Source organism: Chelonoidis abingdonii, chromosome 18 (assembly GCF_003597395.2).
Source record: "Chelonoidis abingdonii isolate Lonesome George chromosome 18, CheloAbing_2.0, whole genome shotgun sequence".
NCBI lineage: Eukaryota > Metazoa > Chordata > Testudines > Testudinidae > Chelonoidis > Chelonoidis abingdonii.
Window position 1 is genome coordinate 19,955,363 of NC_133786.1, and position 16,419 is coordinate 19,971,781.

Genomic DNA, 16,419 nt, shown 5'->3' on the forward strand with positions numbered 1-16,419 from the left:
GTAGTTAATGCCTGTTCAGAGGATACAAATCCTATTTGCAGTTTCTCCTCTGAGCTATCTTTTGGGGTGGTTTGTTTCAGCAACTTGTTTACCCCAAAACTATAAGCAAGTTCTTTTGAATACAGTAACAAAAATAACTCCATATAGGAAATAATACTAAAATGGTAAGGGGTAAAAGGCGCCCTTTTTGGCTCATCTACACTTAACCAGGGATCAACGTGTGGTAATCGATGCATTGGTGGTCGATTTAGCGGGTCTACTTAAGATCCACTAAATTGACTGCAGATTGCTCAACTACTATACTCCACCTGAGGGAGAAACACAAAGGGAGTGGACAGGAGACCTAGCATAGTATGGACCCCTCCTGGTAAGTAGATCTAATCATGTTAATATCCACTACATTATTCATGTAGCTGAAGTTGCGTAACTTAGATTGATCTTCCCACATAGTATAGACAATGCCTGAATTAAGTCTAGCCTACACATACCTCCTTTGGGCTTAATCCTGTGCCCTTCAATAACTGGCAGTTGATTAATATGTGCCAAATAAGGCCCTTAATGACCTCCATTGTATTTATATTTAAATAGAAGAACCAACATTTCTGCACGCAAGGAATCTTATGGATGATGCAAGGACAAATTTCTATTCACTGCCATATAAATCAATACTACTTGAACTTATTTAAAAAACCATTAGTGTCTTCATTTCCAGACTGAATTAACCATAACCGAGCACAGATATCTAAGTGCAACATAACATGAACTTTCCTTATAAGTATCAACTATGACTTTTGAAACTAGATTTTAAATAAGATATGTTCCTTTACACCAGCATGGGCAAATGTTTTAGCCTGAGGGCAACCTATGGGTATGGAAATTGTATGGCAGGCCATGAATGCTCACAAAATTGGGGTGGGGGTGCAGACAAATGAGTTAAGGGTGCAGGAAGGGGATCTGGGGTGGTCTTAGGGGGTTTGCAGCGTGGGAGGGGGATCAGGTTGGGGCAGGATGTTGGCTCAGAAATGCAGGCTTCAAGTAGCACTTATGTCAAGCAGTTCCTTGAAGAAGTGGCATGTCCCCACTCCAGCTCGTGCAGAGGTGCGGCCTAGGGGCTGTGCTGTGCACTGCCCTGTCCACGGGCATCACCCCTGGGCCATGGTTCCCAGCCAATAGGAGCTGCAGGGGTAGAGCAGAGCCCCCTTTACTCCTGACCCTGCTCTGCTCCCCAGCAGGAGCTCAAGGGCTGAATTAAAACAGGCTGCATCCTGCCTGCTGGCTGTAGTTTACCTACCCTTGCCTTACAGCAGGGGTGGGCAAACTGCATTCCAGGGGCCACATCTGGCTCTCCAGTCATTTTAATCTCACCCTCAAACTCCTGCAACGGAGCAGGATTGAAGGTGTGCCCTGCTTTGTGTGCTGTGGCTCCCAGAAGTAGAGGCATGTCTCCACTCTGGCTCCTATGCATAGAGGCAGCCAGGGGCCTCTGCATGCAGTTGTCATCCCTCCCCCCCAAGTGCCACCTCTGCAGCTCCCATTGCCCAGGAACCACCTCCTGAACCCCAACCCCCTGCCTGATCCCCCCTCCCCCAAACCCCTTAGTCCTAACCCAGAGCACTTTCCTGCACCAACCCCTCATTCAGAGCCCACATCGATCTGGAGCCCTCACCTCTCCCCCTTCCCACACCCAGAACCCCTTATTTCTAGTTTCACCCATCCCAATTTCATAAGCATTCATGGGCAGCCCTGGAGTTTCTATACCGAGATGTCCCTTGGGCCAAAAAGTTTGCCCACTCCACCTTACACTCTCTTCCAAGCACTTACATTAGTAGAATATGTATTTGAACTAGTGACTCATCCCCATCATCTTTCAGGCCGATACTAGTGTCCCATTAAAGTGTAAAAGACAAAGATGGTGTTTTGTATATGAAACCATGTGTTGTTTCCTTGTCTATACAACGCCCATTGACAATACTTTACTTATGAAAGGAATTGTTTCCATGCCCATTTAAATCCTTGTTCTTCTTTAGGTATATACATATTAACACCGTTTCTGGCCACTGAACTAGCAGCGCAAGGAATATAATGCTACAGTAATAGCAGGTTACCCCATATTTTATTACACAAAACATTTTCTGGGATGTGCAGGAAGTTACAAAGACAACTACAGCAGATTTAACAGTGTCTAAGTGAAAGGACACAGCTCTTCTGTTAACTAAAAGTTTACACTAACCCTGTAATTTTCTCTGGTTTGATCCTGTAGTGGCTGTACTGAGCTTCTGGCTGCCAGTGCTGTCTGTTGAAACAGGTCAAACAAAGTATGGCTTTGCTGCAGAATCAAAGTCATAGTTGTAACATTTTAAACAAAGAATTTTACAGTACATTGGTAAAGAGTCACACCACTGCTAAGAGAAGTGAAAGCTGCCTGCTGCTCAAGAGGGTGAGGGCTTGTTAGTTTACAGTGTTTTGGATTGTTCTGATGCAAGATGCCCTCAGCCTCAAAGTTAAAAGAAAAACAAGATATGTAGATATACATCTTTCAGAGCAGTGGCACTTTGAAACAGGTAATTAAACAGCAAGCAGGGATTCCTTTCAAACAAAAAAACCCCAAAAACTTTCAGAGAAAGTATACACTGAGGCAGCTCCACAGCTGCATTCTGATATGTCTCTTTTCAGTCCTCCGTCGGTACACATTAACAGTTATTTAAAGGATCCAGGAGCAGTTTGTTTAAGCTTTCCCCAGCAAACCTCAGGGGGCGACTCTTAAAAGCTATAACGGTGGACACCGCTTGTCCTCCGTACGAGTCTTTGTTAAGGGTCAGTTTGCACTGCTATGTCAAGTGGGTGTCAGCGGAGGGGCAGGAAATTGCAGAAGACGACAGACCCTACAGTAGCTTCCTGTGCCACTAGGGCTTTGCACACAGCAGCTTCACCCGCAGGGGACCGCAAGAGGGTTCGGTAGCAGCTGAGTTAATTATCAAGGCACGTGCGCAGTGTTAGGCTGGGCTCCCCCCGCTTCGTACAACGGACTCCAGGCAGCTTCCCCACTCGACCCCACGGGGAAGTGGCTGTTGCGCACCTAAGCCCCACCCCCTTCTGCGGAAAGCCCGACTCCCTCAACCCAGCTTAAGGCGCCGGGGGCCTCGCCCTCTCCCCGCCCACGAGCCCGCTACGGATCCGCAGCTCCTTCGGCTGAGCCCTGTGGGCGGCCCTGAAAAGGGCCTGGGGGGGTGGGGGGAGTCTCCGCCGGCGGCGCGTGGCCGGCCCTAGTATTCCTGCGATTGCTGGCTGCTGCTCTTCTTGCCGCTCTTGGCCTGCCCAGCTCCGCCGCCCGCCTTCTTGGGCAGCAGCACAGCCTGGATATTGGGCAGGACTCCGCCCTGCGCGATGGTGACACCGCCCAGCAGTTTGTTGAGCTCTTCGTCGTTGCGCACCGCGAGCTGCAGGTGCCGCGGGATAATGCGCGTCTTCTTGTTGTCCCGCGCCGCGTTACCCGCCAGCTCCAGGATCTCCGCCGTCAGGTACTCGAGTACGGCGGCCAGGTACACCGGGGCGCCCGCACCAACTCGCTCCGCGTAGTGGCCGCGCCGCAGCAGCCGGTGCACGCGCCCCACCGGGAACTGCAGCCCGGCGCGGGACGATCGAGATTTAGCCTTAGCGCGGGTCTTGCCGCTGCCCTTACCACGGCCGGACATGGCGCAGGAAAACGGGAGCGACGCACACGGCTCAGCGACTCGTTTGAAGAGTTCTACGCTCGAACTCAAGCAAAAGCTCGAACACCTCAGTCTGAGCGCGAAGCGACCCCGCACCCCCACTATTTATTTATATAGTCCCCGGCGGAGACCTCGACCCGGCCCCCGGACGGTGACGCTGCGCTCTGCCATTGGTTGGCCGCCCAGCCGAATGTCTCTGCGGGATTGGTTAGGCTCACGATCCGGCAAAGTTTTTTGCGTGTATTGGCTGCTAAAATGAGCCAATCGGAAGGCAAAGCGCCAAATTCAAAGGGGCGCAGAGGCCAAGGCGCCACTAACGGAACTGAGGAGCCTCGTTCTCGCTGCTTCCCCAGCTCCTTTTCCGTAGGCCGGGTAGTAGCGGGCTTAGCTCTTCGCTGCTGAAGGGGTCGGTACGGAGCCCTGCCTTCTTCAGGATGGACACCCCGCGCCATTTATCTGGCCCTGGCTGTGGCCGCTGCTCCTCGCTAAACTCAGGGCTTGGGCATCAGAGCCAGCAGGGACCGGGAGACCAGGATTTTAATGCCAGCTAGTAAATCCATTCCCCCCACCTCCCTCAGCGGTCACTGCTTGAAGCTGGTGGTGCACCTGCCTCGTGAGCAAAGTGATGGCAAGGGACAGACAATAGTTATGTAAGGCAGCATGCTGGGGGAAATATGCTATATCCCAATAATACATCATCTGAATGAGAAATACAAACATATATTAGGGGCAAGGGATGGCAGGGGTGCCTGGGTCCTCTTCCGCCCCTGGCCTCTTTCCCAGCTCCATGGACAAAAGATTCAAGTCACATTTGTGTATCTTTTGTGGATTATTGCCAGTAATGTTAATGTCCACAGGTCCATGATCCTCATGGAACATTAACACCAGTATTGGACGAATTACCTCTGTTCCCAACCAAAGCACAGAAAAAAAAAATTCAGTAGAGAGAGGCCAGTGTAAGGGTCTTTACTCACATCTGAAAAGGGGTCTTATGATTCACAGAGACAAAGCAGGGTCACTGCAGCCATTTGGAGGGGAACCAAAGAAAGTAAAACATGGATCACGAAGTGCTGGCATTTCCCTCATGCCTGGCAGCTCAGTCAAACATCATAGAACAAGCGTACTAGTTGGTACCGAATCAAAAATGCAGTGGTGCTGCCCACTACCTACAGAGGGAAAAACAAGGAAGAGAATTGGAATCCAGCTGTGCTAAATATTTTACAGAGTGGTATGAAGATTAAGTCCCGATATCAAACAACTTATTGGTACTTCTGCATATGACCAACCTCTCTGTAAGTAACACGAGAGTTAATTTAAAATATTTCCACATCTTTACTTACATGGGAGGTGGGGTGGAAATGAGGAGACTGGGCAAGATTATTCTCTCTGAGGAGCATAGAATCATACAAGATTAGGGTGGGAAGAGACTTCAGGAGGTCATCTAGTCCAACCCCCTGGTCAAAGCAGGACTAACCCCAACTAAATCATCCCAGCCAGGGTTTTGTCAAGCCTGACCTTAAAAACCTCTAAGGAGGGAGATTCCACCACCTCCCTAGCAGTATGGCTCTTTACAGTAGAGCAGAGCTACCCTGGGGAGGTGAGAATCAACCCAGGCAATAGCAAGCTAGTTAATGTGATAGAAGGGAAGGAATACAGGGGTAGAATCAAATGTTCCCAATGCCCGAGAAGTTTAGTGTGGATCCACATCCACTGCGGAGTACGTCCTCCTCCCTGAGGGAGTATTTGCCTGACCTGGATGAGCAGCAGCAGGACAGTGAGGGTTTGCTCTGGAACTGGTCCAATAAGCTTTATAACAAAGTTAACAAGTGTCATGTTATTGCACTCTGTGTATTCTTCATCTTCATCCAATTCCTGTCTCACATCCACTATATGTAAGGTCTCTGATACCTGGGGAAGAGAAGTGTGTTAAGCACCATTTAATCAGATGCATTAGTAGTTTACTACTTAGAGCCTAGTATGGTGCAGGCAGATGTACTAAAAGCTTCTTCCACAAAACCCTGCCAACAATGCCTTCTGTTGTTCCACTTCTATGTTCTGATCCAAAACTCAGTGAAATCAATGGAAAGACAGATCAGGGCCCTGGCAATCACTGCTAGTCATGCTTCATTTTGCAAGGTTTTAGTAACATGGACAAATGTCCACTAGAGATTGGGATGAGACTATACTGAACTTGTTTCCTTTTACTCAGGACTTGACCTCAGGTGCCCAGAGGCATGGGGTGGAGAGGGGGTTATGCACTGCCACCAATTCCCAAATGTATGGTTGCTATTGGAAGGCAAATTTTACTTGTCTTTCTCAGGTTACCTTTAGAATATACTTTCCCAGGGCTGAAAGACTTTTGGTTCTGAATTTAGAATAACTCATCTCCAGCTTCCCTGTACCAGGATTGAACCTGAAAAGAACATTGAAATATTAGTCCAATTGCAGCAAAGAGGCAGCTTAATCTCTCTCTAAAGCAGACAGGGTGGTTTAAAAAGTGGATGGTGGAAACAGCTGGACTAATCCTGTGCATGTAATAGGCCCAGTAATGTTAGGAGTCTCAGGTGTGTAGCCACTCAAATAAGGCAGGAGCAGGAGAATTGGGGAGGAGGCCCCAAAAGAGGGGGCATTAGTTGGTTGTATTTAAATTACCACAACATGCTCAGAGTAGAAAAGCCACACACACACACGTAGTGTCACCGCTATACTGCAAGAACTGTCAAAATCTCACCTGTGCTGTTAGTAACAACCATTTTATAACATTGTTAAGGAACAATGTTACAGCTCTGGTCTTTACAAGGCTATAACATTATTTGTTAACATGGTTATAACTCAGACTACAAACCATTACCAAGCATATTAGGGACAGGTGCATGTAACTAGATCCTCCACCATGGTTGATTTTATATCACAGACATAAACTTGGTTTGCATTAAGTCATGCTAGTAATAAAATGCCACATCAGGACTCCGTAGTTTCTACCTTCTGGGAACCGGATGCTGTTTTGGTGGGAGACAATTTTATGCTGGGCTGAATTTACAGGGCAGCAGCTCCTCTCTTTACACCCTGCTGTTTGCAACAGGAAAGGTTGGAGTTTTTTTTGTTAAGTTTAAATGTTGTGAAAAACACTGGAAACCATAAAATCACGGCAACCACAATCTTTCTAGATCCACACTTTTCTCCGGTCCTTGGGCAAGAAGAGGGCAGTTGTTGCCATGTGAAATTCCCCACACAGTCCTGGTAAAGTCTTTGTCTCTAGCTGATGACTCAGGTCTACATTTCACTTCTCATTCCCTCCTCCAGCCACAGAGGTGAGGCATGTATTTTATCCTTTAGGGAAATCTGCAGACACCCTCACCCCCATTTCAGACCCAAAACAAAGGCATCTCCTTGTTCCAAATACATTGCATCTTACAGTCACTTACACATTTGTTACCTGGGCAGCCGATGACGAGGACAAGGAATGATGTGGAAGAGCTGAGGCAAAGAGTAAAGGAAGTTGAGCACTTGTGGGATGAAGAAGAGCAGCATTGTCTTACTGAAGTGCCCAAGGATCCCCACCACAGCAAATGTCATACCAGCAAAATAGCAGAAAGTGTCACCTACAAACACGCTGGATGGATACCTGCAACCCACAGATAGAGAGAATGGGGACGGGGCATAGTATTAGTGTTGAAGATCAAGTAGGGGCATTGGCATTCACAATCTTACTGCAAGATTTTAAATCTAGTTCCTGAACTATTTGTTGGAGTAGGGGGATGGGAGGACAGATTGTCTTGTGATCAAACCACAGAACCTGGAGTCAGAAGTCCTTGTTATTGTGCAGTTTTCTGGTGCAATCAAAGGCTTCCAATGGATCAATGCACCAGAATCTATGTGCTCCAGCCAAAATATAGAATACTTTGATCAGCTGCCCATTATTCTATTTCTGAGAGCTTGTGAATGTTTCATTCCTGGTCTCCTCTCTAAGTATAAGAGGCAGGAGGGAGCCTTATGATACTATGAACGCTTGTTTATTCCATGCAGTCTCTTACCAGTTGTGGTAAAGCAGCCCCAGAGTAGTAAAGAAAAAAGGAATCATGAAGTAGAGAGAAAAAATGTGATCATCTCTACAGTCTCCTGTAGAAAAAAGAGAGAGATAACAAATTACTGACAACTCCAACATCAGCCACAGTGGGCCAGAAGTGTGTCCTGGAGTCAGGGTGTGGATCTGTCCATCTCAGGTTTGTATACAGCGTCTGTCAAGAAGGTATCCGGAGAGTCCTCAGGAAAGTTACACTAATACACTGACTAGATACAAATGGTTGTCATGGCCCCACTTGGTACATAAGCATTATCCTCTCTGAAGATCTGCTCATCTTTCTAGACATCAAACATTTCCAAGTACAGGCACCTAGCTCCCTTAGATCTTTGCACTGATTCAGAGCCCGAAAAAGACACATACATTTTCCTTACCATTTAATTCAACAACATTGAATGTGATGATGGAAGCAGCTATCACCAGAGACTGTCCTGCCTCAAGCCCATTAATTCCAGCAAGAATGTTGATGGCGTTGGTGCAAAACACTGCTAGCATGCCCATGTACACATAGTACAGGATACCTGCAGATCAGACAAAGAGAAGGGCCTTCACATCCAAGTTTTAAAGGGGGGGGGGTCTAGATTCAATTTTGTAATGTGTACCACTTTGCCTTAATGAATGATCACAGCACATTTCACAATAGTCTAATAATAAACATCTCTTGCTCACAAGAAGTTGGTATTACATACACACACACAGATATGGAAACAGATGCAAAGACGGATGATGGTGCAGAGTTCACAAAAACAAGTCAGTGACAACACTGAGAACAGAATCCAGGCCTTCAGATTCCTAGTTCTGCGCTTTGGTCAATTTGCCATTCACATTTAAGCACCAACAGCATTTGGCACTCATCAACTTAGAGCCTGATCCTGTAAAAGTGTTAAGTGCTTCTCTGGGCAAAGCTGAGAATTGCTGAACTAATAACTTCATAAGGCTATCAACCTAGTTCTCTGGTACCACAATCTATGTTCCAAATAATGGATCTGCATTGGGAGGAAACCTACAACTGTGCACAAATTGCCACCTGTCATCCTCAGGAACTGTGGCTTTGGGTCGCCTTTTTACCCTTGTGGCTAGTGTTAAACTGATGATCTTCCTGTGCTCCGTCACTCACCCAGGTCCAAGTGCATCCCCAATAACACCCGGAAGGGCTTGGGCACCACAATAGTTGTGTTCCCAAAGTTAGTGAAGTAGACCATAAGCAGAGGAAGGGAGGCCATGGTAGGAAGTAGCAGCTTGTGTCGCCAGCGCAGGTTCAGAACATCATCTGCAAAGCCCAGGAAGATCATGCAGCAGATGGCAAGAAGGGAGCCAATGAACTCCACAAACTGCAAGACAGAGAGATGACAGGACCATGGTTATTAGATACATAGCCACCACTCCTCTTTTTCACATGCCAAGGAAATCACATTTGGCTTTGAGATATGATACATTTGAAGACCCCCAACAAAACTCCAAGTCTTAGCTACATGCAAGCTATCCTCACTGAGACTTGCAGATTCTAAGCCCATGGTGGAGAGCAATACAGGCTTTAAAAAGCATCATGGAGGGAGATACTTACCTCATGGTGTGGAAACGCCTTGCACTGCTCCTCTACAAAACAGCTCAGAAAGGGCACAGGAATAAAGCAGAAAAGGATGATCAAGAACACAGCCCCACTGATCACACCTTGGGATTCAGGACTGAAACACAGAAAGAGGGGTGGGGAGGTTTAAAAAGAAAATCACTTTATATGCAGGCATTGAGAACTTTGCAGCTAGTCCTGCATTCTCACTGCTTCTCCACTGGAATGTCATAATACAGGGAATATCCAGCTGTAATGGTGCAATGTTTTGAGCCCAATATTCCTGATATCCAACAGCAACAAAGCTATTAAACCTCACAACAAATTTTTAGCCTCTTAAAATTAATTGTATTGTAGCCCAGAATGAAGATAAGCCCATACCCAATAAGACAGCATTCAGGTACTGACCTAGCAGTTTCCCTTTACTGTACATCTGCATTTACTAAATCTTTCCTATTGATTAGAATATAAATTCTCTTTGTAAATGCCAGTGCCTGTGCTGCTGCTTAGCCAAACAGCTTGTAAGTGACTGTCAAATAAAAAAAATTATAAACAGAGATTGAGTTGAACCAGAATTTCAGATCCTAACTCTCACAAAATATGAGGAAAGTCAGAGGTCCAGAGCAAGAGAATCCATAGGTAGCATCTTCACTGAAGCACTACAGCAGTGCAGCAGCAGCTGTGCCGCTGTAGTGGTTTATGAGTATACAAGCCCGATGTGGTGCCTGGATTGGTTTATATTTACGGAACAATTAAAGGGAAGATAGAAGTGATTAATCAACACAGGAACATAAGACAATCACACTGGCTACAGTTGCTAGATTTGACAAGTATCCTTTACAAAGCAGCACCTACTTCTGACAATTCTGAATGTTGTTACCAGAAAACAGAGGGACCCAAATACCACTTAATAAATAATATGCATACAGTAGTTTGGATTGCTCTGGCACCTTCCAGCAAATAATTTCAAGGTACTTAATTGTTTAAAACTGAATTAGTTAAGTCTCACAACAACCCAAATATCATCCTAATTAAATGAAAAGAGAGACAGAAGCAGAGATGTGTGTAAGATCATACATCTAAATCAATTGCCTTTTCCATGCTTTAATCAGTAGATTATGCTTTCTCTTTATTTTAGTCATTTTAAGATGTCAAGCAATTTGTAACTATCATGATTATTATCACGCAATAAAAGTTAACGAATCAGTAGCTGTTACTCACATGGGCTGTTTAGAAGTTTTGTTCAAATCTATCCCGAAGAGCTTGGCAGCAATGAAATGATCCTTGAAGGCTGGGATCAGCGTCAGGGTAGCCACGAACCCCAGGAGAGCACCACAAAAATTAATCAGCAAGGGGATCACAGGTAAGCTCCACATATCAGAGACACCCTCGAGGAACAAGAGGATTTTTGTAGGGGGAAGCAGCAGCAAAACTGATCGCACGAGTCACTCAGTTGCTAAAGTCAATGTACTCACTTTGTGTACACGTGTTTATCTACTGGTTACAGTATGTGTGTCTAGATATACGTTCCACTGTTTGAATGTGGGTGTACAACTCCAGGATCAGCTGCATTCAAGTCTGATTCTGAATTTGACTACTGATCCTCACAGCTTTACAAATATGTAAATAAAAATTGCCTCCCCTGCTTCAGCAGTGCGGCGCTTCTCAGAGGATGGCGTGGTTGAATCTTCTCCTTCAGGTTGGGCTAATCCAAGCTCTTTGCTTTCTGATAAAATATACAAATAATAAAGCACAAAATACAATCACATCAAAATACTAAGCTTCTTCCCTTACCCGGTTGGCTTTAAAAAAAAAACAACAAATCCGGAAGCTTTTTTCTCTCGAGGTCTTCGCTTCCCTGAAGATGTTTCCAGTCGGACTCTATATAACATGGCACCAACCTCTGCCCTTTCCCTACGCGCTCTCGCAGAGAGCCGGACGAGTACCTGACCGCCATCTTTGATAACGGCAAGGGAGACTACGCGCCAATTTAGGAATCTGACTAGCGCCGCTTTGGTCTGCGCCCGAACGGCCTCAGCCGTCATAGACGTTCAGGGGCTGGAACTGGATCGGCCCAATCTGGTGCAAGGGGGAAATACGAATGTCCCCACTTGGCTCTGGGAATTAGTTCATCAGTGCCTCTCCGGATGCAGCTGGGTTGAGGTTTGCAGTGAGAACAGCTGCACGAGGTAAGTGCCAAATTTGGGGGTTAATGCAAATTAATTGCAATCTGATGGCCTCCCGGCCTCCCATTACCCACATCAAAGATGGCTACCTGAAGCGTCATATGGTGCCTTGTTGGCCATGCGCCTGCTGTTAACTACGCGTCATCTTCTTTTCATTGGCCCCAGTCCAGGTGCACCGAGCTCAATGGCAATTCAAAGCGTCAGTGACGTGCTGATGAAGTACAGAGGAGGGTTCTAGTCCGTTAGGTGCAGTATTACAGGGGTTGATCCTCAGTCCCATTTTTATGAGCCGTCCCTAATTTTCTCCAAAGTGGTTTGTGTTTAAGAGACGTTCATGATCACTCTGTGGGAGTCAATGAAGTGACTCTTTGGCGCACTTTAGCATTATGATGATTCGCTTCATCTTATTGCAACCGCCAGGCTAATTCTGTAGTTCTGCAGAGGGTAACTAGTATTATTATTATTGCTACTGTAGAAGTATTTAACATGGTACTTTTTTTTGCAAGAGATCAGCAATGTATTTGTGCTGATTGTTATGATGCCAGTCAATATTACCTATTGTCTGCCTAACTGGAGGGCTTTGCCTAGACGCACCTGCTTCTCTGCAGATAGGTCTGTTTTTCCTAGTCCTTTCCTGAGAAGAGAGATGGTGATTGATAGGGGAAATATGTCAAATGAGGGTTGGATGGGTAACGTTTTTTAGGATTAGGAACTTGGGGAATATTATCTTTAAGACCCATTAGTATATTCCTTTTTCCTCTCTTTCTAATTTAGTCTGTAGTGGAGTGTATTTTATATAAACTGCACTATGCTTTTATCATGAAGCTTTTAAATCCATAAATATGCTGACAACTAAAGATGGTATTTTCAACTATACTAAGAGTTAAAGCTTCTGCTTTTGAAAATCCTAGTAAAAATATTGCATATTTGTACTTATTTTCAGTTCTCTGCTAATTCTTTCAACTCCTGGTTATGAGTTGCCACCTCTGAGGTCATTCCACCACAATAAGCCATTCCCTTAAGAGACCATGATGCATTACAATCACATCAGCACTGTCTGATGACTTTGTATTAAAACTTTAAGGTACCCTGACAGTGCATCATGTATTAAATTCCAGAAATGACTTCAGGACCAAGAAATTCCTGCAACTGGGACATAGGATTGTCTTGGTACTATTAAATTCCCTATTACAGGGAAATGGAACAGGATTACTACATGCTTTGTGATGAAGTATTTCCTTCATTGGTTTAAAATTTACCTACTATTCTTGTCATTGAATGATCCTTATTCTCTTATTATAGGACAATGTATAAAAAAAGTATAGCATCTTCTTTATTTGTACAGTACCTAGCACAGTGGGGTCTGGTTCACGACTAGGCCTGCTAGGTGCTATGATAAACAATAAAACAACCACTGTGACCATACTCTGTGATTTTGTTTGTGATTCCAGCAATTGTCAGAATCACTGAACTCTGCTGCAGCAGGTGCAAGGCAACGTTCTGTGTAGTAAATAGCATTTTACATCCACAGTAAATGACTATACAAAATGCAAGGCTTGAGAATCAGACTCTAAAGGACGGTTGTATGGACGCCACGATATAAATATCAAATCTTATTTCTCTCAATACCACAGTACCACTACCTGTATGAATTTGAGCTCTTCCCCATCTCCGCACTTCAGTTTCACCACCTGTACAACACAGTGATAATCAAGTGTGCCTACCAGCAATCCAACATACCAATATCTGAAGCTCCCAGAGAGAGGGGACTGTCTTCTTGCCCGTCTGCTCCCACTTGTACCAACCCCAGGTTATTCAAACACATCAGTTGAGACAGTGACACCCAGCCGCCCTTCTCTGCCTCTCCCGTGCTGGAGGGACTGCAAGATCCTGTCAGGGACGAGGCTTCTTTCTCATTTGGCCTCAGGTGAATGAGTGGCTGGGTTTGCAGTTTCGCAACAACAAAAACGAACCCTGCTGCCGGGGCGGGAGGCACCTGCTGGTATTACAGCAGCAGAGACCGGGATCCGTGCGGTCAGTGAGCGAGCTCAGAGCGAAGACAATTCTCATTTCCTCTGGAGGAGGCGGAGCGGCGCCTCAAAGGGGCCAGCCCAGCAGGAGGCGGGGCGTCCCCGATCATGTGTCAAGATTAGCTCTGCGCACGCAGCCCCGGTTGGCTTTTCCCCGGCACAAGCTCGGTTCCGCCCCGGAGAACCAGGCCCGGGAAGAGTGCAGATCCGGGGAGTATACGGAACCGCGCAACGTCGCCTCGGCCAGTGTGGAACGCGGAGCAGATACAATGTAGCGAGTGGAGGAGCTGGGGAGAGACCGGGAGCCACAACCACTCCGTATCACAAGGGAGACCGGTAGCGTCCTTCCGCCCTTTTCCCGGGAAATCAGTGGTTATTCCTGGAGTAGCGACTGAGATTTGGGCAGGCCCCGACCCTTGAGATGCTCCCGTACAACTGCCGGAGCTCGGGGTGAGGCCCTGGGCGGCTCCCCTGCCCCAGTCATGTCCCCCGGACCCACGTGAAACCCTTACCGGCTTTCCTGAAGTTGCTTGAGCAGAGAGCACCATGGAGCTGGAGCTGGAGCTGGGCTGGGCGGCTCTGGTGCTCCTCTTCGCCGCCTCCCTGCTCACCGTCTCGGCCTGGCTGTTGCAGTATTCCCGGAGCGTGTGGAGCGACCGGGGAAAGCCGGAGACCTCGGGAGCAACTCTAAGGGAAGCAAGCATCTGGAAGTCCTTACTGAGGCTGCGGGTGGCCCGGGACGGAGCGCCCGAGGAGGCGGTAGCGGGGGCCAGAGGGCTCCTTGCCTCGCTCTTTGCCTTCAGATCCTTCCGGGAGAACTGGCAGCGAGCTTGGGTGCGAGCTCTCAACGAGCAGGCCTGCAGGCACGGGGTAAGAGGCAGGGAGTGGGTGCTGGTCCGGAGCCGGGCATGGGGCAGTAACTCCAACTGGATTAGGGGGTCGGGTGTTTGGGCACCTCACAGAAATGCCACTTGAATAGCTGCTAATAGTTAACCCCATTCTCTTCCTCCCCCAGCTTTGATGAAATTGCTCCCCCAAGAACAAAATCGGGGTTGCCTATACAGGGGCAAATGGCATGAAAGGGGTGGCGGCTTTCATCCTTTCTCAGATTAACTTTAAAGTGCTCTGGAGAACAGAAAGTGCTGTGGATTTCCCTGACTCCTGTCCAAATAGTGTTTGAATGGACACAGGGGGTGGACCCTTCTGTAGCCCGAGTAAACTGGGACATGGGGAGCTGGGGTCTTGGCTTGTCCTTAATCATGCAGTGTTACTATTGAAAATTTAAATGCACTGAAACCAGAAATGGAAAGTAAAGTTCTCACAATCACTGTAGTGGAAGTTAGAGATGGAAAAGATCTTTCAGATCATCCCTACGTTGTGCTAGGTCTCTTCCTTGCGGGACATCTGACCACTGGCATATATGAAGTTTTTTTGTGCTATTGTATGTAATCTGTTAAATGTAGTGGGATATGTTAGACTAAAATAATATACAATAGTCACCTTTCTACTAATGCCCATATTTACTAAAATTGAGCATACTTGAAAAATGAGAATTTTTACCCTTAACATGTCTGTTTTTTACGTTCTACCTTTTGCTTATCTGAAACAATGATAATAGACTGGATAATTTCATTTTCTGGCTTTCATGCACTAGCCTAATACTACAATGCCTTGGTTGTAAGTACTGCAAGCATTTAAGAATACTTAAATATAAACTATTTTTGTTCTAAAAATAGTCAAGATTTCTATTTAACAGTAAGTTTTTTTTGTAAAACTATTTTTCTAGCCCCCAACTCTAGGTAATGTAAAACTATCTGACATTGCACTAGGAGGCTTCCACAGTAATCTTAACTTCTGAATTTCCTTGCCAGTGTTCACTTTAATCTCTAATTCTTAATGTTGCATAATACTAAAACAGACTATTCCTAATTGATTTCTCATGGAAACAAATGTAGCATCCCACAGTACCTGCAAGGTGATGACTTCCACCCTGCACCCAAAGAGAGTACAGGTATAGTGGGTCCAGTATTTGAGGTTGCCTGCTGTGGTGGAAAGGTTCGTGGCCTTTCTGGAGTGTTAAGATGTTGCTATAGGCTTCTAAAAGACTGAGACAAAATTCCCTGAAGGCTAGTTTAAAGTAATGTGCACTCCAAAAAAGGAGATTGAGGAATTTATTATCTTTGTCACATCCAGGACTTTGCTGCCTCAATGAGAGGAGAAGATCGATATAAAATTTGTGTGTATTTTTGGGGAGGGTGGGAATGTTTTATGCAAGGAGAAAGCCCCATGATGTTGCTGATTGCATTTGAAAGGATAATGCATAACTATACTGTGTGGAAGTTTAGCCTGATCAGTGGAGGTTTGAGGCCTAAACTCGCATGTTTCCATACTTATTTTCCATAGCATAAAGCAAGTAACTTTCCCCTGTAATTCTGTTATTAATTCACTTGCTTCAGTGTTGATCTCAGGTGATTAATCTGCTGATATACACAAAACAGACCGGGTGGGGGGGGCCAAGTTAGTCAGTAACATTGAATGTAGCAAATCCTGCACAGCACAGGAAGAAACACTTGTCTTGTAATCTCTCATTTACATATAAAATTACAGTAATATACCACAGATTTTTCAAATACAAAGCGAAGCACACAAATTCAGTGTTCAGAAAGACAATCTCCTGATAGGATAATGAGGCTGACTGTAGACTTTGTATATGTTTTAGCTTATTATTTATGTATACAGTATATCAGGACTACACAAATGTGGCATATTTTTTCATGGAGGAAATGTTACAGGAAGTGATTAAAGTGACTTTGTTATCCAGACAGTAATGGTTAGCCAAATAGGG

The 16,419-nt window shown here is 45.8% G+C and overlaps 3 protein-coding genes across 7 annotated transcripts in view; 1 reads left to right on the plus strand and 2 right to left on the minus strand.

Moving 5' to 3' along the window:
- Nucleotides 1-2,094: 2,094 nt before the first annotated feature.
- Nucleotides 2,095-3,816, minus strand: H2AX (H2A.X variant histone). Its single transcript, XM_032776152.2, has one exon. It carries the CDS (start codon nt 3,690-3,692, stop codon nt 3,264-3,266), a length of 429 nt encoding a protein of 142 aa, XP_032632043.1. The 5' UTR covers nt 3,693-3,816; the 3' UTR covers nt 2,095-3,263.
- Nucleotides 3,817-4,660: 844 nt separating this feature from the next.
- DPAGT1 (dolichyl-phosphate N-acetylglucosaminephosphotransferase 1) lies at nt 4,661-11,316 on the minus strand. Of its 3 annotated transcripts, XM_032776148.2 has the most exons (9): nt 10,580-11,250; nt 9,356-9,476; nt 8,909-9,122; nt 8,166-8,312; nt 7,745-7,829; nt 7,147-7,335; nt 6,036-6,123; nt 5,463-5,618; nt 4,661-4,876 (listed from the first exon to the last, which is right to left on the minus strand). In XM_032776148.2, exons 1-9 carry the CDS (start codon nt 10,732-10,734, stop codon nt 4,811-4,813), a joined length of 1,221 nt encoding a protein of 406 aa, XP_032632039.1. In that variant the 5' UTR covers nt 10,735-11,250; the 3' UTR covers nt 4,661-4,810. The 3 variants fall into 3 exon arrangements, with proteins under 3 accessions (XP_032632039.1, XP_032632037.1, XP_032632036.1); XM_032776146.2 differs by having other exon boundaries at nt 4,661-5,618; nt 11,153-11,316; XM_032776145.2 differs by having other exon boundaries at nt 4,661-5,618.
- Nucleotides 11,317-13,709: 2,393 nt separating this feature from the next.
- C2CD2L (C2CD2 like) overlaps nt 13,710-16,419 on the plus strand; it is a 42,424-nt gene continuing 39,714 nt past the window's right edge. For 2 of the 3 annotated variants that reach the window (XM_032776143.2, XM_032776140.2), the window contains exon 1: nt 14,036-14,444. In XM_032776143.2, coding sequence (XP_032632034.1) covers nt 14,121-14,444 — 324 coding nt within the window. In that variant the 5' untranslated portion in view covers nt 14,036-14,120. Of the gene's footprint in view, nt 14,445-16,419 lie in introns of all 3 variants that reach the window. The other variant, XM_075073571.1, reaches the window with a different exon arrangement.

Coding starts and splice junctions, on each gene's coding strand:
- H2AX (XM_032776152.2), bottom strand. CDS start 3,692: ATGTCCGGCCGTGGTAAGGGCAGCGGCAAGACCCGCGCTAAGGCTAAA.
- DPAGT1 (XM_032776145.2), bottom strand. CDS start 10,734: ATGTGGAGCTTACCTGTGATCCCCTTGCTGATTAATTTTTGTGGTGCT. Junction 9,477..10,579: donor AAAACTTCTAAACAGCCCAT/GTGAGTAACAGC, acceptor TCTGTGTTTCAG/TCCTGAATCCCAAGGTGTGA. Junction 9,123..9,355: donor AGGCGTTTCCACACCATGAG/GTAAGTATCTCC, acceptor TCTGTCTTGCAG/TTTGTGGAGTTCATTGGCTC.